Consider the following 24,373-nt stretch of genomic DNA (forward strand, 5'->3'; position numbering starts at 1 on the left):
AAATATTCCCGGATGTGCTTGGCAGGGCAGTAATTCCATGATGAGGAGGCTATGGTAATTATAAAGGAGAAACAAAACCATCAGAGTGATTTGTTCATTTGCCTGAACCCAAAAGTGGAATTAGGGGCTTCAGTGAACAGTATCTGTTGTACAGAAAGGAAATTCCTTCTCTGACTTTGTACAGCCTGACAGACTTCTCATCATCTCTGTTGCCTACTTCCACATGCCTAATGAGCTTTTACTACCCCTTTTGTACCTAACCTGGACATTTTAGTTTCTTACTCTGAACTAAAGCTATGGTTTATTGGTTCTTTTGGTAGCTGAACTGGGTGAAGTAAATGTTATATTGAAGGCCCTATAGTAACTGTTAATTTGAAACAAGATTCTCTGCTTAACCCTGATGTATTAGAATGAGCCTGGCTTTGGGTCACTCTCAGGTGGATCTTTTATGAGAAGAAATTGCTTGAACTTTTTGGAGCAATTTGATTCAGTTTACTTTTGATATATGTGTGTCTATTAATTGCTAGATGCCCTTGTGACATTATTAAAAATAATGTAATAGCACAGTACTGATACATGTAATTTTAATATTTAATCGGCATTTTAATGCTTCTTATGATACTCTAGGACATAAAATTGAAGCATAAAATTTAAACAACAAAGTATTTGTAGAATTAGGTTTTGCACTTTATGTGACTGTGCAGTGAGCCAGTTCAGAGTGCTGCACTGGCTGAAAATTATGCCTGGAAAATAATCTTTTAGTTCCTGTATAGGTCATTGTCCGGTTTTGCCAGTGCAAGAAAGGGATTGGGAATTCACAGCCAGGCGTGGGACTGTAGCAGCCCTCATTTAGGTTGGCATATGTTGCCATGGGATAGCATTTTCAGGCTAGCAATGAAGTGCAAATACATGCATGTTTTCTGTGAGCTCGCTGAAGGTAAGTCATTTAATTCTTTACGTTCTTTCAAAATACTGTTTGCGGGGGAGCTGGGAGGGAGAATCAAAGCAAGCAGTTAAGGTCATGCTGGCTTCGTCATGTCTGTTACACACCTCCTCTCAGTTTGCAGGGCAGCAGCCCTGGTAGCAGAGATTCGCAGTGCTCAGAAGTTACTGCTTTGAGGGGGACGGGGTAAAGGGGCTGCTGGGGAGGGGAGCAGAAGCTGGGTAGTTGGGATATATTGCCAGGGTTTCTCAAAGCCCAGGCTCAACCACTGCAGCTGCTGAGGCAACTGCACGCTTAGTTGTTTGGTGTGCTTTGGGAAGCTGACCACATTGTACCCTTCTGCTTAGGTAGAGGTTTGTTCCTGAAATCCTCCTCAGTTGACCTGTAATCAGTAATTCCGTTTTGTTGACATATCATATACTAGAAATGATAACTGTGACATACATGAATCTATGTATTACTTGCAATTTCTCCTGTGTCATTTAAAGCGGTTAACTGTTTTATCTCATAATCTCTAAATGTAGACTAGCTTGAACCTTCCCGTCCATGCTCTGCATTTGTTTTTCATTGGCACTCTAATTTGGAAGCAGGAAACAATCTGAAAGCAATTGTATTAAGTGTTTCAGCACAAAGATTTTAAAATATAACAGTTTGGCATATTGCTCTGTCTTCTCGCTATTCCTCAGAGGAAATGAAATGGAGTTGGTAGCTTTCATCCAGGCAGCTTTTATACTACATCCTGTTTCCTTCCTTACACTGGAGAAAGCTCTGACGTTCCTCTCTGTTTCCTCCGCTTTAAATTATGAAATCCCATTCTCTGTGCTGTAGTGTTCACATTTAGCTTTTCAAATATTGGTATAAGATTCAGATTGTTTGTATACATCAAGTTTAGGCACATCAGTGTTTCCCCTCCATATCAGGTGAAAGCATTACAGAGAATAAAAAGGAGAATGTGCATAGCTAAACAGATCAGTGCCCCCCGCACAGCTTTCCTGGGTGTTTGCTCTGGCTTCTTAGTTTATTTTCTCTCTGCATAAAGGGAGTTTGGCACCTTCCTGAGAGCCGTGAAGTGCTATGTGAACTGTTCCTGTGCTCACTGGAAGGCTGAAATCTCTGCTTTCCTCTCATTGGAAAGTACAAAAAGGGGCATCCTGAGTCTTAAGAAAAACTGACCCTTTAAAAGGCTTGGCGTGGAAAGGATTAATTCCCTGGAAACTTTGTTTGGAAACCAGTTAGGAGACTGCTATGTATACATGCTGACAATCTCCATAAGAGACAAATTATTTTCCCACCCTCTCAAGTACTTGGTAGTTTATCTATTGTTTATATTAAAGATTGATCATGGTTATATATTCCTGACTCACAGTTCTCATTAATCATGCTGTGCCACATAAAAGACTGGAGAAGAAGAATGGGGGTTACTGGAAACTGGACATGTGATCGTTGACTCTGCTTCTAATATGACTTAACATTGACAATAGCTTTGTTCTTGTGAAATATTGTGTTTGGGTAAACTTTTTTTGTTTTTGTTTCGATGTTTGAAATATCTGTTTTTCTCAGGGCTATCCAGAAAGAGATAATATACTCATTACAATAACTTCGGGGAATGCTAATGAGGACACTTGCCAGGTTACTGTTTCAGGAGGTTTCTGCTCTCTCCCCCCATCCCCTTGTTTGCTTGTCCTTGCTTCCTCCCCCAGCCCCACTGGCCATTTCCTTCAGCAGAGCAGTGCTGTGCAGGCAATTGTTTCGGCCCCTGCTGAAACGAAGGACTGGGAAAGGGCTGGTGCGGGAGAGCAAGCGCGCAAGGGCCGGGACTTCCTAAAGCACATCAGCTGCCAGCAGGATACTTCCCCCCCCATAGCGGCAGAGCCCATCCTGAAAGTTGCACCTCCTGCTTGTCCTCCCTGACCCCCATGAAGGTTTCCAGCCCCCCAGGTGTTATATCGGCAGCTTGTGAACCCCATCTAAGCACCAGTGTTAAAATCGCTGGCAAAAAGGAGAGAGCGAGAAGTAAATTTACAAATTTTTGCAAGCCGGTTGGTGCTATGGGCACATTACCAGCCCTGGAATAAGGGAGATACATGTGCACACATACACACATACAGAGGAATAAGGCAGCCTGGGACCCTCTGGAGCCGGCTGTTTTGCCAGCCCAGCTTGCCTTGCTGAAAGTCCCTTCACATCTTTTGAAGGCACGCTTTGAGCCTGCCTGTTCAGTGTGTTTGTCTGGGAAGTTGCTACATCGGCAGCTTTTCAACCAATAGGAGATTTAATCCGTTGAATTTCTGAATGGCCATGTGCTTGTGTTCGTCTAATAAGAAGAAAATCTCAGCCTTCTTGAATCAGAATTTAAGAGAGGCAACTGAAATAATTGATATATGGCAAATCAGAGCAAATTTAAATGAGGGTAGTCTCTTCAGAGCTATGCAGATATTCTTCTTCTGTTTTTGGCTTTACTGAAAGTACTTTGCCTGGCACGTCCTAGTTCTGCATAAATTTTTTCAAGTCATGTTACACTAATGTCTGACAATTCCTTGGTGCAAAGTCCTCTTATAGAACTCACTGTTAGTATTATTTTCAATATTAAGACATGATTATAAATGCTGTTTTGTGTTTGTAGTTAAGTATCTGCTCCAGAAAAGCATGAGATGAGCAAAAATTTTGCAAACTTAGGAGAGTTTAGGTCCATTATTAGTGATGAAAGAACATCTTCAGTGAAATCAAGGAAGAAAGTATAGTACAGGGAAGTCTTATATGAGTAAGAGTTTTCAAACATTTTAAATAAGTGTAATTATACAGAAATAGTTATTTTAGAGGACCAGATGCTTGTAAAATTTTGGTGATTCAAACTAATCTGTGTTGCTTGTTTTTCCCCCTTGTGACTATGCAGTAATATATTGTACTTATCAAGAGTAGCAGAATTTATTTCTGAGCTGGGAATAGTTTTTTTTTTTTAATCAGACTCGGTAATGTAAATAGAACTCTATTTGAAAGTTCATTCAAAACTAAGTACTGGTGTATATTTAAGTGCACTGTATGCTAAAGTAAAAGTATTCCCTAGTGTTTAACCGAAAGCATGTTTTATGTGTGGTTTTGTTTTGTTTTTTTAATGTTTAACAGTAACTGAAGCAGGCTTTGGTGCTGACATTGGGATGGAGAAATTCTTCAACATCAAATGCAGAGCCTCTGGCTTGGTTCCCAGTGTGGTTGTGCTTGTTGCTACAGTGAGGGCTTTGAAGATGCATGGAGGTGGGCCAAATGTAAGTTTTTGCACCCTTTTTGGAAAATAAAGTTGTTGCTAATGTTTGAAATGAGTAAAATATCTTGGTTTAAGAAATAATGGGGATAGGTCATGGGGCTATATTCAGATATCCTCCCTGAGTTACTTTACTGTATAGCTGTAACCTCCAAAGGCAATGCAAGAGTGGAGACGCACAAATGAAAGAAAAGGAGTGAAAGAGCTCTGAAGAAGTACTAAACCTTGTTGAGAGAGGGAAGTTTGTTTGCATGAAAAAATATGCTATGAAATATTTATATTCTTTTCCTCGCATCTTGAAATAGCGTTTATAAGCGCACTAAAGCAGTCATAAGCTGGGAAACTTGGCAGCTGAGGAGGAGGGAGAAGAGAGTTCAGGTTGCAGTATTTGAGCAGAGGTAGGGAACTTAGTAAAGGTTTTGAGATTTCTTTCACTGCAATAATGGGAACTCCTTCTGTCCTTTTAATCTGCTCAGGTTAATTCCCTCAGGGACGCTGAGGTAACTGATACAATTGTGCAAGTGTTTTCCAAGTGTAGTGAAGGTCACCAGTATGTCATATCTTGCTTTTTAAGCTGGTAAGAGACTTGCACAGATTACTGATCTAGAAGTACTCCCCAATCATTCAATCAGACTAGCGTTCTGCTAGCCAAGCAGACACTAAAACCCTAGAAAGAGTTTTTTCTGCCCAGCAGCATGCGAGAGAATGATGCTGCCAGGGAAACAGTCTTACTGGGTGAAAATGCAGCAGCTGTTTCCACAGCTGCAACATTTTGGAATGCACCATCTTCCTTACAACTAATTGTGTAAAACTGAGCTTCTCCTTTGTCGGTTTTTCAGATGGTTGACATAATTACATAACTTTCTGTTATTTTAGCCCACTTCTAGTGAAACTTTTTTTGAATGATATTCCTCCATGCATTTTCAAGGCTGGTTTATTGTCATGTGCGTTAGCAGTCAGTCTTGCAAAACCAGGACTTACACGTGGCTTCATAGCTATCGCTATGTCTGTCTGATCTGTCTTTAGAAGTATAAAGTTTTCATTTGGTCACATGATGCATCATACAGGCATGTGGAGTACCAGATACTTCTACTGGGGGGTTATCTACAAAAGTGACCAAGACCAACACTTGGGACTGTTTGGTCCTTGGAGGCTCAATGTAGTACCCAGGTGATACTCTGTGTCTGTCCATCTTTGTGCTTTCCAGCAAGGTAAATTCATTGCATGCAGTCCCTTGCCTCAAGTAATTACAGGACACCCAAAGATGCTGTTGCTTTTCTGATTATCTGTGCTGAGTTGTTTTTCCCTCAGCCAGCTGTTTGAGGTTGCTTTCCATCGTCTTTGCACTGCTGGCGCACTGTTAAGCATGTGGAAAGAGCCCAAGTTCTGTCTCCGCATACATCTGAGGCAACAACATCCAAATCCTTTCCAATTAACTATTTAAATGTAACTTTCTATTTAAATAGAAATAGAAAGCCATATAAGTGAAAGAAAGACTTTCTAAGTCCTAAAAGCAGCTTAAACAATTCTTGTTTGTGATTGAGAGCTCGATCTTATGCACTATTTACTAGTTACATCCTGTATTGTGTTAAGGGTACAGAAGTTAATAACAAAAAATATATGTCACTTTTTTTTTTTAATATGAAGTTACATTAAGGCTTACCTTCTAAAAATTCAAATTAACTTAAAGGAAACTTTTACATACAAATCACTTTGTTCATTTTACGCAATCTAGTTTTTATATTTGTCAAACATAAATTTAGCTAACTTGTCCAAATTCCCCTAAATGAAGACACATCTGCAACTCCCTCCTTTTCCACTCTGCAGATTTTCTTTCAACTTTTTTTTATCTGTTTTTTCACATTATGCCAAAATACACAAGCTAGGAACAGAGAACAGATTGCTTAAATAACATTATACCATCTCTGTTCCTTCCCTGACTTGAACTTGTCCTGAACTAAGTATTTGTAGGCAGTGTTAGAGTCACTTCAAGCATATGGATATACCCTGAAGAGTGACCTATGTCAAATGTGCGTGGAAATATTCTGGATATGCATGCAGTTTTATTCGCTATCTGATTTGTTCAGCCTACTTATCCTCTAAGCTGGGTGTTTTCTGATTCTCACACTACTGTGGCTAAACTGAGATTCAGCAACTACAATTTAAATTAGTGTCCAAGTTGGAGAAAAAGTCAGCTTCGACTTCTGTAGCTGTGTTTTGATGGCAGTAACACGTTCATGTTACCAAAATAGCCAGACTGGGTTTCAAATACAGAAAATTGATTTAAGGGATATAACAATGGTGGAGGTTTTTTTGTTTCTTGGTTTTACATAGCCATTTTACTCTCTAAGAAATCTTTTACCACCAGTTTCTGAGTCACTGCCTGAATCTTGCTGCCCAAAGAAAATGGGAAGTGTTGCTATTCACCTTGTAAATAATTTGTGATAAAATTTGCAAATTTGTAATGTAATTGTAATTCATAATGTATTTGCAAATGTAAATGTATTTGTATTATATAAATATAATTGTATTGTATAGCTGTATTTGCAATCGAATTGCAAATTTCAAATGTAACTTTCAATAAAACAGAAGCTGCGGTCAAGCTATGATTTTCTGTGCACTGTGTGCGCTGATTAACAGTGTATATAGTAAGCAAAGTGTGCTTCTGACCGTTTAGGACTATGGCATGCATTGTTAAATCTGCCGTGATTTTGACTGTTTATTATTCCAGGTAACTGCTGGTGCCCCTCTTAAGAAAGAATACACAGAGGAGGTAAGCAGAACTGTTACAAAAATTTAGGGAAAAGTGTTTGTTTAAAAGGGACAGGATAATATGGTGTATATGGAGCATAACAACTTCTCCTTCCGCTGACTGGATAGCGTGCAGCTCAGGGGTGATGAAAGCATGCTGTAGTGCTGGCATTCAGTAAACTCCCTTAGCAAGCATCGCCGGTAAGTAAAGCCTTCTCGTCTTCCCCCAGCCACTTGGTGTTATCCCTCTAGTGTGTGCTGTGTGTGTGTGACTGGATGGTAGATTGGACTGAGGAACTGAACCAGCTGAAAATAATTTTTTTTTCAGCAAATTTTCCAGGACCACTGAGCTTTCAGACTGGTCATCTCTTCGTTCCAGTCCGTCACACGGCCTCTCAAGCATTTCTGGCATTCAAGGGCACAGCAGTACAGAGGTCAAAACTGGCATCTGAGATGGCTGGGGGAAGGAATGACACTCCCTGAAATTAATGTCAGCTTAACCTATTCATTAAACAACAGGTTTAATCTGTTTGTGCTTCATGTCTGGCATTGGATGTCACACTTCAAACAAGATTGGATTCTTTAAGTTTTCTTTGTCTCTTCATTATAGACAAAATCTGGTAGTTTAACCAGTTACTTGTGCTCTAGCTGCTGCCCTACATTTTCTGACAGTTTTGCAACCTGATTGCCTTTAGATTGAATAAACATTCAATTAACCATTTAAGTTCTTTGGTTCTGTCCGCCTAAGGATGTGTGTTTTATTACAATTAAGACAAGGCCTACACAGTGTAAGGTGAAAGAGCAAATAACAAAATCCACTAATGGGGTTTTGTCTGGAAGATATCTACGTTAGGTTGTGCATTTAACACTCTGTGTGTCAAACCCCACCCCTCTACTGTAATTTGTTCATAAACTTTGCAAGAAATAGAGAAATGATCATTAATCATGACAGGCGACTCCAATATATTTGCACAGTTTTTTGTGCACTTAATATCTTGTGCATGTAATACAGATCTTGAAGTTAACATAGCTTCAGAAGGTTTAGAAAGAAAGGGTGCAATAAAGGTATTGTACCTTTATTACATGTCACTCCTTCTGTGCCATCATAGGAAAATTGCTATTCCACTGTATTTTCCATGGGGAATCAGTAGATGACCTTCTCAAAGCCCAAAGCCAGCAATTATATAGTACCTTGAGAAACTCAAAGGTAGTAAATTTCCTGAACTGTGTGTTTACAGACGCATACATATTTATGTATCTGACCTCAGTGAGTGTTTACATTCTCTATATTTTGAAGTCTCCCAAGCGTGTAAGTCTTACAAGTTCCATCTCTGTGGACCCAATCTTACTGAAGTCATGGGATGTGTACGAGCATTACACAGACATATGTGGCTTAGTAGACTTTCAGTTAGAGCTGTCTCTGTGGTTGTGACGTGCCCAAAGGCGCGTGATTTGAGTGCCTTCTTCCTGTGCTGGAGTTTGGAAGGAGGGTGAGGTGTCTGCTCTACTTCTTGATTGACTGGTCTGCTGAGGAGGAGGGTGAGGGAGTGATCACAAGGTGACCAGAATAGCTAAGGAGAAAAAATAATCTACCATCCATCCAGTAGTGACTGGCTTTGGCAACACATCTCTCTTGTACCTCTAGGTATCTTCTTCGGGGCAACCACTGGTCAGAGCAGGAGAAATAGGGCAACAGGCAACAAGGCCGCCAGTGTTTTTTGCAAAGCTGCCCGCAGACCATTTTTGGCATCCTTTTTATTTACTGGCAGATGGTCATCAGCTGAACTGTCTTGTGTCACAGAAAGGAGCAGTCTGGCAGTGTATTCATATACAAGTTTTGGACACTGCCTAGTCACTTAAATATGTCTGTTGCTTATTAATTGAAGTAAGAATTAATAGGATAAGTACAAAAATGTTTTGTCTGGAAGCATTTTACTTGCCCATAACTGTCAGGATCAGCCCTGTTTATGTTCAGTTTAATTTATAGAAAATTCTTTGGCTGGATAAGACTTGATGCATCTTAATATTTCCATTCATTTTTGTTTAATTGCACAGAACCTCCAGCTGGTAGCTGATGGCTGCTGTAATCTACAGAAACAGATTCAAATTACTCAGCTGTTTGGAGTTCCTGTTGTGGTTGCTCTAAATGTCTTCAAGTAAGTCCATTCTTCCATTACTTGCATAAGTCCATTCTTCCATTACTTGAATCCACAGTTCAAGCCTATAGTTTAAGCAGGAGGCATAGCTGTGCTACCTGAATTACTGCTTTGTCTCTTATTTACATGCATAAAACTGATCAGTGGGGATAGAGGAATTTGAATCAATATGGTGTGACTTTAAATTGTTTAAATTTAAATTAAGACCTAAAGATATTACTGTATTCAGAAAGCTATTATTTAATGTTACACTTCGAACTTTGTCTTTTCTTAGTTTTTAAACTAAGTGGTTTTGGCGCGAAGAAAAGAAACTATTAAAGAATTTCTGTTTTTCATCGTGAATATAAAGACATTTAAATCTTTCACTGCTGCTTAAGTTTTTAATAACAGAGAAGATATATAATGTTATAGAAGTATTAATGTTCCATGTTCATTAGTTACAAAAAGTGTTCTTGAAACACATAAATATATGTGCTGCGTATCAGTGTGTATATGTCACAATTTGTAAATACACTTGCTTTACAACTACATCTGTAGAATAAGGCTAAGCATATATGATTATAAAAGAGAGCTAATTAAATAAAATCATGACACAGAATTGTTTGGTTGGCAGAACTGACTCTCCTGCTGAGGTTGATTTGGTCTGTAAGATTGCAAAGCGATCCGGAGCGTTTGATGCTGTACCCTGCAATCACTGGTCTGCTGGTGGTAGAGGAGCAGTGAAATTAGCTAAAGCTGTGGAAAAGGCAGCCAGTCAGAGAAGCAGTTTCAAATATCTATATAACTTGGAGGTAAGGTTTTTTTGTTTTTTTTTAATGAATGCATGCTGCATCAGTGTTGGATTTAAAACAAGAATTTTACAACAAAACTATTTAGCATACTTGGAAAAAGGGGCTTGGCTTGGCTTAAAATCACGAAAGCTGAAGACAAAGAACAATCTCTATGACTTGTCTAATCAGTAGTGTAGAATACTTGCTGGGAGTGCTGGTTACTCACTGCATTAAATCATGTTTCTGATGCTTTCTTGTTTAACATAAAAGTATATCTGTAGGGGGAACATCCACAAATTATTGCGAGAGTTCTCTCTGTGAAGGTCTCACCATCAGAAAGTTTGTCCTGACAATCATCTGAAATGAAAATATATTTAATGTCTCACAGTCACGGGCATTGCACCCATTTGTGGCTCCCCTTTGCAGGCATTCACACACTTCAAGTGCAGGCTCTTAGAGGTAGCTGAAGTGGGTGGGCATCGGGAGCCAGGGGCTTTCCTCTTGTCCCAGCCCCATGAATGCGCAGCCGCAGCAGTTCCCTGTCCCTGGGTGCAGCCAGCAGCGATGCTGATGGTGTAATCACTCGCTATACACACCTCCATCCACACGGATCAATACGAAGAGAAAGCGCTACCTTTACCAGCACCTGCCTCTACACACATAGCACTCGCATGAACACGAGCAGCACGCGTGGCCCCATCCTGTCCCTCCTCTCCTGCTGGTTGGCACTGAGGTCTGCTAGCACAATGTGTACATGCAACACATGGGTCCCTCCAGCTGCTGGCCGTAGACCCTCAGGCTGCCCAGGAGCGGACCCAGGCCCCCTGCCCTGCGTCAGCTGCTGGCACCTGGACTGACAAACCCTTGCTGTTCGCAGTGTCACTCCAGTCACTGGCATGCAGGTCTCTTTCACCAGCTAGTCTGGCTTGGAGTTTGCTAGTGGTCACACACAGACACCCAGAGCAGAGAGCACACCCACACAGAAGATGCTCAAAAATCAGGTATAATGAAAATAGAGGACATACTGCCACCTTTACTCGATCGGCCCATTCTTACCCTTTGCCCTCTATTTCCCATTCTCATTCCTCCCCAATCCACCTTGATCCCTTCCTTTCCCTACCTTTGGTCCTTCCTCTAAATACCCCCTAAGAAGTCTTGCACATTCTCACAATCCCCTTAAAACTTCCTATAATAAGTTCTACAGAGTCACAAAATGTTCTTCCTCCTGCATCCCATAATGAGTCCTGTACCCCTGTAGGCAATCACTCCCTTACTTTGCAAAGCTTTCTGAGGAGAGAGTTGACTCATTTTGGTGGGTTTCACAGCAGAGACAGTAGTCTGATCCTTCACCTTGGATGGTCTTGGGAAGGAGCTGATTCAGTGTGCTCTGATTTTCACTGATTAGGTTATGTGGGTTTCTCCACCTATCGTCATTCCTCTGATCCTTGCTTGGTCTTTGTGTTCAGTTTGCTTAGCTATTAGTCAGATATCCTAGCAAAGGGTAGACTGGTGCCAAGTTTCAATCCCAGCTCTGCCAGAGATGGTGACTTCTTTTCCCCAAGTTTTAGAGGCTTTGTTATTGCAGTTATCTGCAAGGTAACATCACAGCAATGAGAGCCTGTCGAGAGGAGCAGTTTGCAAGGAAAGGCTATTTGGGTCTCTGAAAACACTAGGGTGGAATATCGCCGTGCAGGCAGAACATTTGAAGGGACATATTGCCAAAAAGGTTATACAAATGATTTCCCAAGGCTTTCCAGACTATACAAATCTGGGTGGGTTAAAATTTGGGCAGTAAAATAGACTTCTCTGGCACCAAGGAAGCCCTGGTCAAATTTCAGATCTTGTGCCCCAGTTAACAGTGCTACTTAAGTTTTTTTAGAAAATGCTTGAAAGATATTTTTTAACAGCAGAAACCCTGGCTTCATTCTTTTAAATGGCTGAAAGTCCCTGTTTTGATTCTTCTCGCCAGAGAAAAGTTCAGCCTGAGGTAGACATGCCCTACTGTTGTCTCTCACTCTCCATCTCCTCCCTGAGATGTACCTCATTTCCATTGCTCCTATTTTATTTCTTCTTTCCACCTCCCCCACCATTTTTCCAAATGTCAGTAATCCAGCCAACTCCTATTAGTATTAAACGTTGCCTTCACAGAATAGATGGAAATACCTTGGGAATAGAAGTGCTGCGGCATCTGTTCAGGGCTTTTTGCCCATGGAAGGTTTTTACAGCCAAGCAATGAATAATGTATTTGACTTTCTGAGCTTCTCTAATGAGATGCACTGGAAACTGAGGATATCATTTTATGTTTTTTGCATAATAAAATGAAAAAAAAGTTTATCTCAGAAACATGTATAGTAATCATTCCCACAGGACACTTGCATTACAGAGATAGCACGTTAAAGCTTGATAAATCCCATATTTAAGCTCTGATGTTACTATACTCTGTATAACCAGCAGTCTTGGGGTATGAATGAGTAGAAAGGATTGGTAGGGGGTTGACTGTGCCTCTGTGGAGGAACAAAATGAGACTGATTTCTGCTTTAATGTCTTTCCCAGGCACATCTTCTTGTGCTGTGTTGCATAAGCAGCGGGATCTTGGCACAGAGGGAATAAATCATATCTTTACATCACCTTAATATCCTGTAACTTAACACAAATATTATAAGCCACAAAAATATGTTGAAGGGATTTTATAAAAACATATAAAATTTTAAAATATTGTAAAAAACTTAACTTATGCCAACAAAAACAGTAAAATGTAAAGTTCAGGCTTCTGTTTCATTCTTACTGTGCAAAGTATGGGGACTGAAGCAACTGGAAATAGGAGAGAGGGATTAATTAGGGATGTAATAGGATGTTTTGGTGTGGCAGTTTTGAAGAATGAACCCTCCTGCTCCAAGAGGTAACTATGACATAAAATTCAAGAAAGAGAAGAGGTAATAAAATGGGATACAGATAGATGTTTTTGCCATGTCATTGTGCCTAAAGGGGACATGAGTGAAAGGATGTAGTGCTATGCCTCATCTTTCCAGACTTCCACATTCATCTGATTACTTGAATATTTTTGAGTCCTGGTTTCCTCAAACTTAATGAGGTGTGCTGGTTCTTTTTTTTTCTTTTTTTTCCTTCTCCCCATTGAAAGGTTGAAGGGGGAAATACTTTACAGAAGACTACTACCACTTCATTCATATCTCTATCTGTCTTTCTAAGATTACTCTAATTTTCCTTTTAATCCATCTCTCTATAGGTATCTTATTTTTCCTCAGTCTGGAAAACTTCATCGTGTTTTACTCTTTTTCTCTTTATGATGCTTTATGTAATATTCACATGTATTTATATCTGAAAGACTTCTTTGAAAGGTGTTACAACTGTATGTAATGTGAGAAGAACAAGAACTAGTCTTTTCTACATGGACTGGTCTGTCAAATACTGGTAAAAAGCTGTGCATCACAATTTTATTTTGTTGTTGTTGTTAAATCTTGGGGTATGTTTAAACATTTATACTGTGCTGTCCTTTGATACCCAAGCATGAGCTGAATGAGCAAATTTGGACACTGAACAAGCACAGTTGTATCAGTTTAGGACTCAGACTTGACTAGGTGGTCCTGCTGAGTATCAAAGCATGCTAGCCTATTTAGGGGGCTGTGCTAATGTGATTATATTCTTTAAGGCATCTCAGTGGGTCTGTTTAGGCTTCCTCAGGTGTCCATCCATGGCACAGTGCACCATGTTGCACAGTTGCACTTTTGGCTTGCCCTTCAGGTTCTCTTAATTTATTTCTGTAAGCAGGCAAGTTTTTGTTTTTATCCTAGCAACTGATGCTTGTAACATTTTCTTTTATTACTTTTAATTCTAGCAAGGGTTCATTTGACAAGTGGCATTAGATGCAAATATTTTTCGAAAGCTGACATGAGAACACAATAAATTTCAAGCGTGTTTTGAGACAGTTTCTTTTGTGAAGAATGGCTGCATATATGATTTTTCTTTTGTGAAAAATAGCTGCATATATGATTTTGGGAGTGTGTGTGTATGAAAGGACAGTGTCCTTTCATGGGTCAAGTACAAGAAGTGGCCTCTGACAAATAACACCAGCATTGTTGTTATTTTAAAAGTGCAAGAAAAAGACATAAGCCGATAGTAATGCTTGCAGCATTAGAAATCATACTTGGGAACCTAGCAGGGTGAGAGGGGCAGTCAGGAGCAAGGCTGAGATTTTTGTATGATAGACTTTGGAGGTTATAACATAGTTTAAAAGATTATTAGCAGTAGTCGTAATAAGTATTTTAGTGTGTGGTTTTAATACGGGTTTTTGTCCCCACTGCACACTAACTGCTCTTATTTTATTGTTGAATCAGTTTCTTGCTGAGTATTTCCCTTTACTGTTTGGAGGGATGGGTTTGTTGTAAAGGCCTCCTGAACTCTCTATGGAGCAATCTGCGCTTTATTTTTTTTAAATATATATTCTTGCTACATATGGAAAATATCAAAATATCAACTCTCTTATCAGTGTAGACTTCCTTTCTAGGTTCACTTTTCTTGAAGTGTGTATCTTGGAAGTTGCAGCAGAAAGCTATTACTCAAAGTAAGTTGACTGACTTATTAAAAGTAAGTTTAGATAACTAGGGGGAGGATAGGAAAGGATGGAAACATACGCATCCATTCCCAAATTTCTCTGGCTTCAGTGCTTGTTCTTGGGAAGGAGGGAGAAGGGGGGAAGCTATATTCCCCATGAATGCATGTCTGGAGAGTAACCTGTCTTCTTTTACTTTCCAGCACAGTGAAACATCTGTGCTTTTAGAAAGGGAAAATTTAGGGTCTCATCTCTGCTCTTGTGCTGAACTCTCTCATGACAGCAGCAGCCCTCCTCAACCATCTGAATGAAGGCAGGCCCTAGTTTTTTGTGAGAAACATTGCTCCTTCCTGCGGAGCAGCTGGACCAGCATGGGCCAAAGCTCCAGGAGACAGAGAGGAGGAGGAGGAGGACAGGCATATGGCATGAGGAAATATTGGGGATCTGGCAGGATCAGCAGATCTGGTCAGTCAGAGATTTAGCATTGTCCCTTTAAAAGGTGGATGTGGTGAACTGACAGAAGTGATTGATGAGCCTCAAACCACCTGATTTATGCTGCATGGGGAAACTAAATTAAAGAGTGCAAAGGTCGCAAAAGGAAGGAGGTGAAGAGGTTGTTCCAGTTGTCCAAATTCTTCATATGACATCTTTTTTTGCTGATGCTCTGCCTCGGGGTAGTATCACAACAAATGAAAATCTCTCCAAGTTATACTGTGGAAGTTGGTCACACAAATAATTTGGCCAACCGCAGTGCTCTGCCTGGCCATTTTGCAGAGCGAGGGAGAGCTTTTTCTGCTTGGGGCCAGCCACTGGGAGTGAGGCCGAGTAACACTTCTCAGGGAGGCAGTCAAGCAGTTAGCAGCTTTGGCATTGGTATTTTTCTTCCCTTGCTGGGACTGTGACAATAACTTGGGCAAATCCGGAGCACCCTGGCCCCCAATTTTGGCTGCCCTTGCCTCTACTGTGCTATGGCTGTATGGTGCAGCTGCCACTCAGCTGATTTCTTCTGGTCCTAGCTTCAGCCATCAGAGATGATGGGTCACTCAGGACTAAGGGGAGCATCAAAACAGAGAAAACTGCCAGCAGTGGTTCTCTGTGCATTAACCTCACTTTGATCTGCTGCCCACAGCCTCGGACAGCAAGAGTAAGCTATGAGTAGTGAAGGGGGGAGTGAGGAGAGGTCACAAGGGAGATGGCTCCCTGGTGCAAGGGCGGGGAGAAGGAAGGCAGGGCAAAGAGCAGCTTGTAGCTTGAGGGAAATTACCTAAGGAGGAGTGTTTCTCCTCTTTGTAAGTTGGTCATCTCTTTCATTTCAATATGGGCGAGAGGTGGGAGGATGTTTTATTTCTTCTCCCTCCACTGATATCCAAGCCTTGGAAACCATCTACCATGTTTCTGCTGTCATATTGGCCCAACATACCTCTGTTCTTTTGCCTAGGAGGCAAGAAACCTTTGAAGTTTTATATACAGCACAGAGTTCAGTGATGTATGGACCCAGTGGAAGGTCCTTAAGCACTACTGCAGTAGGAATGAATAAAATTATATATGCCCCTTCCTGAATCTTCTCTTAATAAATGATGAAGATTATTTCTCATCTTGAAATGCAGGCTATGCTGCCCTCCAAGTTGTGCTAGTCTTTAAACTACTTCCCCTACCCCACTGCTAGTGAGCCATCTCGTGGTGAAGCCACATGAAAGAGGAATTCCCCAGTGCTGTACCAGCCTCTCCTCCCTCCCACTGCCATCAAAGAGATTTCAGAGGCGTGTTGATGGGTTTTTTCTCCACTGGATCAGGCCTTTCGGTTTGGAAGCTATCTTTGTTCCACTTCATGTTTCAAAGTTGGGGAAATGGGAAATAACTCTAAGGCCACAGGCTTAGGTGTTGATTCACAAACTGTTTAACTTGACTGAATATGCTTTTCCGCAAATTAAAAAACAAAAACTTGACCTGTGCCAACAAAGGAAGAGGAGTGCTAAAGACTTGGGAATCCTTTTGTTAGCTGCAGGTCTTCTGGAACCACAATATACAGATATTTTAATAAATGTGTTTTTATTTTATCCAAGGGAAGAGCTAGAAGTAGGAGTTTGAACATGCAGAGTCAGCTATTGTTTTATCACCGCACTCTGTCACCTCACACAGCACCTTCAGCCATACTCCCATCATATGTTTTCATTTGGCCACATACCCAAGAAGAGAAATGAGTGATGTCTACATACTGTTTCACTTAGTCAACCAGTGATTCTTTATTATTATTTTCAGTGAAGACAAAATTTAAAAAAAGGAAAAGTGCAATTGCCTTGAATTTTAAACTATTTTAAGAATTTCTGTTAAAACATAGGTAGTTTAGCAACAATAAATTAACCAAGCCATAACATTACAGACAGTGGGGCTAAAGTGAATGTTTAAAGATTTTAAAGTGTTAAATGTATAAATTACAAGTGATAGTGCAGTGCCTTTTATGTATTCTTCTCTGGGTAAACACCATGGTTTTTCAGCAGAATCTTAAGTTTTCTCGGAGAATAAAGTAGTTTCAAGTATTTATCTCATATAACTGTGAAGAGATCCCTTCAGATGGTGCTGCCCTGACTCGGGTTCACTTACAATCTCAAATTTAAGGTAGGTAACACCAGTACTTCCCATAGTAGTCATGGCTTTGCTGAGACCCATTTGAATAAAGGCCAACTAAGGACTGTTGACTCTGGCTACTCAGAGCCATATTCTGTTGGACTCTGTTTTGGTGGAGAAAGACAGTCAGGAGGAGTATTTCAAAGTAGAAGAAGGGAAGGAAGAAAGTAACTGGGGTGTTTTCAGCTTCTCAGCAGTCTCAGAGGTTGGATGTGAGGATTTAAAAAGATGTAGTCCTTTCTCCAGGAGCCAAAAAGATTAGTGTCAGGTGCCCAGATTGGGATGTAAAAGATGTGTCTCAACACAGTCCATAGCCAGGTCCCTGGTCATATGAGTGTAATTTCACAAGATGCTGACCTTTGGCAGTAAGACTGATTTCAGGAACTCCAGCCAACTTGTGCAGGTATGTTTCAGTGGCCCATTTTAAGCTGATTGAGCCTTTCTTTCTGCAGTGATGGCGACTTTAGCCATCTCTGTCCCTTTCCTTTATATGGGGTTTTCCTTGTGCCAGCAGTTATATTAGTGTAACACTTCTGTGCAGCTTTGAGCAGATCACTGGGTCTGTGAACTGATCTGGGTTAAAATAGCCTTTTTTTTCCTGAGTTATGTTGTAGCCTGGATCACTTTCTCTGGTATGTACAGCTGGACAAACAGTGGTGCTGCCCTCTCTGTTCCACTGGCACAAGGGTGAGTGTGAACAGCAGAGGAAGGGAGGAGAAGGAGGGTCTGTTGAATTTGGTCTGCTGCTCTTGGAAATGCTCATCAAACTGCACTTGGAAAAACTGATAATCTGCAGTCTGCTGTTACAGCTAAAGGAAGAGATGAAGAAAGAAATGAGAAAGGCTAACATAAATGAAAGCCATTTTAAATTACCTTCTGCTACAAAGTATGTTGTTAATAATATTAGAAGAAAGAATATTGTGTACTAAACAGCACCAAGCTGCACTGACGCTACGACTTGTCCAGGAAGCAGCAGTATGACAAGACTGAGTGGCAACACTGGTGTGATTTCATCTTGGTTAATCAATTTAGTCTTGAGAATGACAGACTGTCCTCTTCATCAGTGCTGATTCCTTGGTTTAATCATTCTCTATCAAATAATGAAATGTACCACCACACAGATACTGTTTTTGTGAAAGCAGTCTGCACCTTTGCTGTAGCACTTGTTATACATCAGCTGAGGAGATAATCCTTTTTATGGTGTGGGTGCTTGGCAGCCTTAGCAAGTATATGTGTTTGTGCTTGCCTTAGAAGTAACATATGGTTTTGGTAACTCCAAATGCGTGAGATTTCAGAAATGCACATGATCTCTAGCAGAGCTGTGGAAATCTGTTGTTTCTCAGAGCGACACCAAAGCTCCTTAGGCATCAGCAGATATTCATACAGTGTGACCCTGTAGCACTTTGTCACATTCAGTATAAATTTACATCACGTATTTCATGGCACCATTTGCCTAAGAAGCTGAAATTGAATTTGAAATGAGTTCTCTGATTTTGCCATAATTCCTTCAGCGTTAGTACTAATACATAATTGCATATCTGTAAAGTCAGTTTTTATCTAACTTTATACTACAGTGGTTGAATATTTCTATTGTATATCACCTGTTCTCCACATAAATGCATGTAGTTGCGTAACATTCACAATCTTGCTTAAATGAAATGAGCAGGAGAACTGTTTTTATTGCTGATCTTAAAATCTTCAGTGTTTTTGATGCTTGAATTGTCTGCACATTTTATAAATGTCATTATCACAGTAACTGTCCAGACAGCAGAGGTGCTATGAAACTCTGTGTTTGTGAAGGTGCAGTTCTACACACATTATATGGACAGGACTTGTTTCATTAAGAGTGTTATAGTGAGGGCCTGCAAACAGTTGCATCAGCACAGCTGAGGGTGGTGAATTACAGTTGGGCAGTGGGAATGAACAACTGGTTCAGGAATATTGTAGGCCGTTGTAGAAAATACATGGGGGCTGAACCCTCAGACAGAAAGCATAAAAAAGACAGAAACACTTTTTCTAAGTGCCTGGGGTATGTGACTCCTAATGGCAGATGTTTGATCAAGGTGTTCAAGGTGCAAATAGGTGGCTCACAAGATTTCCAGAAGTGTCTATATTTGAAATCAGCTGGAGCAAAAATCTGACTTACAGTCCCTTAATTATTTAGGTACTTTGGATAATTTGACCCTATTTTTTTCCCTGTTTTTTTCCTACTCTGAATTAAGTTAAGCACTATTCCATATGAGTTAGCATTGTAAAGCATTAATACATATGGTGGATCCCTATTTCCATCACTGAGAGGATTTCTATAGTGAAGTGTTGAGTAATCAACAGTATTCTTGAAAACCTAAGCTAAAGTTGCCCTTAAAGACCAGAGAAAAACAACTTAGAATTGTTCCTAGCACTTTGTTTCTGTTTCCGTTTCAAATACCATTAAGTTGTTTTTAACTGAATTGAATTTGTATTTCTCGTGTGAAGTGCCAGGTGGCTTTTCTTTGGAAAATATTTTAATTAAATTAAAACAAAATTTCCCATCAGCCTTACTTAATACCTGGAACACACGAAACTTTTTAGCTTGAAATGCTGTTACACTGTGATTCTAAATAGATGATCCCTTAAAAATCCCACTGAATATTGGGAGACAGGTGTATTCTGAGCACAGTGTAGTGTATTCCTTTCCCTGCTCCTGAAACTTGAGGAAAGAAGCATGTCTGAGACTGTGCACATAAATGGGCTGTGTTAACATGAGCATGTGTGCCTCCCGGCTGATTTCTACCTGAGTCCGGCTTACCCAGGATTTATCACATGTTGTAAGTGAGGTTAAATAGGCCCAAACTCTTCTGTAACATGATGCAACCTACCTCACCCATTTGGATATGCATGTCTTGCAGAGGCATGTGACTGCCTCACAAAAACATTTCTGTTAGCTGTTTGCACTCTTGTATCTGCTTCTCTGCTGATGATTCTTCTAAAGTTAAATTCACAAAATTTGAGGTGTGGTTGGTGGCTGGATAAGTATCTGAAATTCTGATTAAAAAAAAAAAAAAAAAGTTCCACTATCCAGCTCACAGTCATGCAAGATATTTAGCATATCCTGAGGGGAAACAGAATGCCAGTGCTTTCATTAAAGGAGTCTGTTCTGATGCTAGCCAGAACCCTGCTGGATTTTATTTGGAAACTAGAGCTATCGTTGCTGGAGGGGGGGTTGCAGTGACTATGTTGCTGTCAAATTAGTTTGAAATATTTCGAGGCAAATGCAAACTGAATCTAAATGAACATCTCCATCTCAATGAATTTACTGAGATTTAAGCAGAAAGTTGTTGGTTTCGATGTTGGCTTACAGACAACAGGGAGTGGAACTTTTCCTTTTGCTGTTGCTGTTAGTCCTTAGCTGCATGCAAACAGCACTCAAAGGTGAGGTGACAGACGTTTTGCATTTCTTACGCTGTGTTTGTAACTGCTGTGAACATGAAGATACCATAATAATGAACCTAGAGGAAGTTTTCATCTCATGATGGTTACCCATGCCACTGAAGTATTCCCTTCAGCTTAGTGCTGCCAGGAATTACACCCAGGATGTTTGTGATGTATTATCTCCAATCCTCATTAGGTTTTATTGCTTTGCTTCTGCTCTAAAGCCTGAAGTCAGGGATGTGACATCGTTCTACCCAATTAAGCTGCAGTAATCAGATTGTCAGCTTGTTTCAAAAGGTGTCTTGTGGCATGTCTTTAGACATCACCTTGAATTTTCTTATGTGGGGGAGGGATTTTATTTGAGTCTTCATAGCTTTTAACTGTCCTACGTTTTAGCTGCTTGACAGTGTGGGAAGCGACCCGTCTCTTCCTTGCAACGTCTCTGTTACTGGAGTTCTTTATTAATGTAAAAGCAGACTACTTTAAACTTTCATTTTTCTCAAATATAATCATAAATACAAAAAATGTCAGCCTGACACAAACTCTTATGTTCATCTGTTATATCTTTGCAGAAAAAGCATTATTTCTAAGAAAGCATTGCAAAAATGTGACTGGCTGTGGAACTTTCTCTAAATTCACCAGTACTCATAGACTCTGAGTTTGTTATTGACAAACCAATTTCTTGCCCTTGTGGGCATAAAATCACAAATTACTGATGAGACTTTCCCTGGAGTAATGCGCACATCTTGGGCCATCTATGGTCAGCACTGCAATAGCTGAACTAGTGCAGAGGCATGGTTAGTTCCCTGTTGTCCTGTTCATATGGAAAGAGGTTGGCGTGTTTAGAATAGGCAATATGGGTCGTAATTGCTGTCTCAAAGGTCATGCAAAACATAAAGAAGGAGGAAGAGAGAAAAACATTATTTACCCTAAAGACATGTTAGCACAAAAAGTAAATATCTGACCTGACCATGAATAAATGTGTGCTGAACAAATGTAGAAAGATTTCTAACAATCTGAATGGTGAGAGTCTGGAACTGCCTTCAAATAGAAGCCATAGGGGCAGACACATAGTGTTAAAGCAGAGTGGCAATTTGAGCTGAGTAATATGATAAGGGTGTTCATGGAGTTTGGGGTTGGAATTAGTGACTTGTGATTTTAAAGTCTGTCCTAGAATGCTTTTAGATTCTTAAAAAAATAAAAAAGAAGAATCAAAAAAGTGTCCAAAATGCTTTACAATATAAATGCCATTTTGTGATAAGATAGTATGATAATATAGATTATTGTGATAGGAAATCTTATTTGTCCGATGATCTATGTTACCACTGGAACTTGTGCTTCTTTTTTTCTGCATTGTGGGTTAACTCTTCTGAAAACTGTACAGCAATAATTTTCTTCCCCCTCTTCAGGTGAGAATGTAAGCTAGGCTGTCAACTGTAGGTGATGCACGAATTTTAACTCCTAAATGAAAGAGTAGTTGAAATCATGTTCTCATTTTTATGGATGTGGCTGAATATCATTTCCATCACCTTTTCCTTCCTTTTACTTGTTTTCATGCTTAAGCAAGCCTTTTTAGCTAGGATGAATCTGAGTGAGAGATTCAGATTTCTCATTCAGCAAAAAAGATCTTAGTTTCTCTTTGCCAGTGTTCATATTTGTATTGTTTCCATGTCTCTGCAGCTTCCTATTGTTGAAAAAATAAGGATCATTGCTCAGAAGGTGTACGGAGCTCAGGATATAGAGTTGTCTCCTGCTGCACAGTCACAAGTGGATCGTTACACCTGGCAGGTGAGAACACCAGTGAATTACGCGGCCCGGTACCCGCTGGATGTGAGTCTCAGGAGTAAAAGGTTCTCAGTTTGGAGGGGAGTGTTTAGACTAGTTTTCCTAAAAGGCAGGAGCCTACCGATGGTGCTAAACTGTGGGGGTCACTGTAGATTGTTTTAGATTAGATAGGACAGAATGGTTTTAACCTTGTAAGCTATCTTCTGCAAAAGAGCATATATCTTTGGGTGTTTTTAGTTTGCGATTTTCCTGCAACTCCTGGAGCAAAATCCTTTTTTCATTATTTCCTAAACAAATTTCAGTTGCACTAAGGCTCTTTCATTGTGAATAACTACAAAATATTCTCTTTTAATGTTAACAGGCAGCATTTTTTTCATTCAAGCCTTGTGGGTATTGGTGTGCTTTAAATTGCAGCTGAGGTTGCTGGGGAGTTGCTCATCTTGTCTTTCTAATTATGCAACAATTCTTAGATGTCAAAAGATGTCCAGAAGGTGGATGTCTGTCTTAGATGTCTAAAGAAAAGTGAGATGACAGACACACAGAAGAGCAGTATTTACTGCTTTAAATGTGTAACTGCACATCTGTACAGATAGCTGCTAACAAATGTGCCCAATTTTAGCATATGAGTGTTCATTTGTACCTGTCAAAAAGGCATGCATGTTTGCAAGTGCAAAAAGTCTTGTGCACAACTTTGTATTTTAATAACAAAGCTCCTGATACTTCTAAAATCTTTTGCTTCCCTTCTGTTCGTGTCTTTTTCAAGGGGTTATAAGTGCTAGAAGATGAAATAGATCACTGTTGTTAAAGCGTGTGGGAGGAGGGTATGTTACAGTTTTGAAACCATTTGGAGAGATGAACATATTTACTGTAAATGGAGCAGTTTCTGGTAGTAAACATGGCTGGAGCCTTTCTGTCAGGAAATAGAAAATAGAAAATATGGGTGATATGTCATGGAAAAATCCCCAAGTATATTTTATCAACTTGGTCAGGCAGAAGTATAGCCATCTTCTCTAAAATGCAAATGTTCTGAGAATGACGTTGTGTTTCTAGATGGAAAAAAAGCTTATTTAGTGTACTTGAAGCAGAATAATCCATTTCTTTATATTTTCCAACTCTACTTTGATGCCATAGTCTATTTTCTAGTCTATATATTAGTCGTATTTGGAAATACTTTCAAAGTGTCATAAAACGGTTGCCCTCAGCACTGGGTTGCAGAGCCAATTCCCTCTGGTACCAGCTCTCTCCTCCCGACCTGATGAATTGCATCCCTGTTTGCCCAGGAATCGCACAGAAGAGTGGGAGGTCCCTGTGCTCAAGGTTAATCAATAACCTGAGAGGCAAACAGCACATGGGGGAATAGTAGAGCTGATGAGGGCCTTTGCTTGAGTTTCTCCCACTTTTTGAGTAACTATTGCACTGTCATAATTAAAGTGGTTGCCATCACTTCACACACATTTTTGTCTTGTTTAAGAACAAAACAAAACGTCATGCATCATTTGTGTTTACCAACAGTCTCACATAGATACCTAACTTGGTTGTTAGAGCCCAGAGAGAAGTGCCACACTGGTGTTTTGTTGACAAGTATACATTTCTTTTTCAGTGTTGTCTGTTGTGCACCCTTTCCGAAAATAACACTCTCTAGCCATTGTACAGGCAACTTTTGCACCTAACTCTAGATTGAAAATTCACTCTAGAAGCTGGATATCATTACAGACAAGTCCCTTTGGAGGTCTTGGCTTGAGAAGAGAGAGAGAATAGCATGTAAAATACTGTATTCTCTCTGTTTCTGAAAGATTAACTGTTAAGAAACTGAGGTTCATTATTGCTATATTGTTTTTATCATCTACAGAAGATACTGATAACAAAGTGGAAATGTATCCTGTCTTTATTGTAATCTTGTAACCTTAAAAATATTTTTCTTTTCTTTCCCTCTTTTATCAGGGATTTGGAAATCTTCCCATTTGTATGGCAAAAACTCACCTATCCCTTTCCCATCAGCCTGAGAGGAAGGGTGTTCCCACTAGTTTCATTCTGCCAATTAGTGATGTGCGGGCCAGCATTGGAGCTGGATTCATCTACCCTTTGGTAGGAGCGGTGAGTGTAGAG

The 24,373-nt window shown here is 40.1% G+C and overlaps 1 protein-coding gene across 4 annotated transcripts in view; it reads left to right on the forward strand.

Annotated features, from left to right (window-relative positions):
- MTHFD1L (methylenetetrahydrofolate dehydrogenase (NADP+ dependent) 1 like) overlaps positions 1-24,373 on the forward strand; it is a 166,242-nt gene that overhangs the window by 92,469 nt on the left and 49,400 nt on the right. For all 4 annotated transcript variants that reach the window (XR_010883738.1, XR_010883739.1, XM_067293565.1 and 1 more), the window contains exons 21-26: positions 4,067-4,206; positions 6,934-6,975; positions 9,009-9,109; positions 9,723-9,900; positions 22,163-22,270; positions 24,209-24,361. Coding sequence is in view for 2 of the 4 variants with exons in the window: in XM_067293565.1 (XP_067149666.1) it covers positions 4,067-4,206; positions 6,934-6,975; positions 9,009-9,109; positions 9,723-9,900; positions 22,163-22,270; positions 24,209-24,361 (722 nt within the window). In the remaining 2 variants the exon portion in view is untranslated. The remainder of the gene's footprint in view (positions 1-4,066; positions 4,207-6,933; positions 6,976-9,008; positions 9,110-9,722; positions 9,901-22,162; positions 22,271-24,208; positions 24,362-24,373) is intronic.

Source organism: Apteryx mantelli, chromosome 3, assembly GCF_036417845.1.
Source record: "Apteryx mantelli isolate bAptMan1 chromosome 3, bAptMan1.hap1, whole genome shotgun sequence".
Lineage (NCBI taxonomy): Eukaryota > Metazoa > Chordata > Aves > Apterygiformes > Apterygidae > Apteryx > Apteryx mantelli.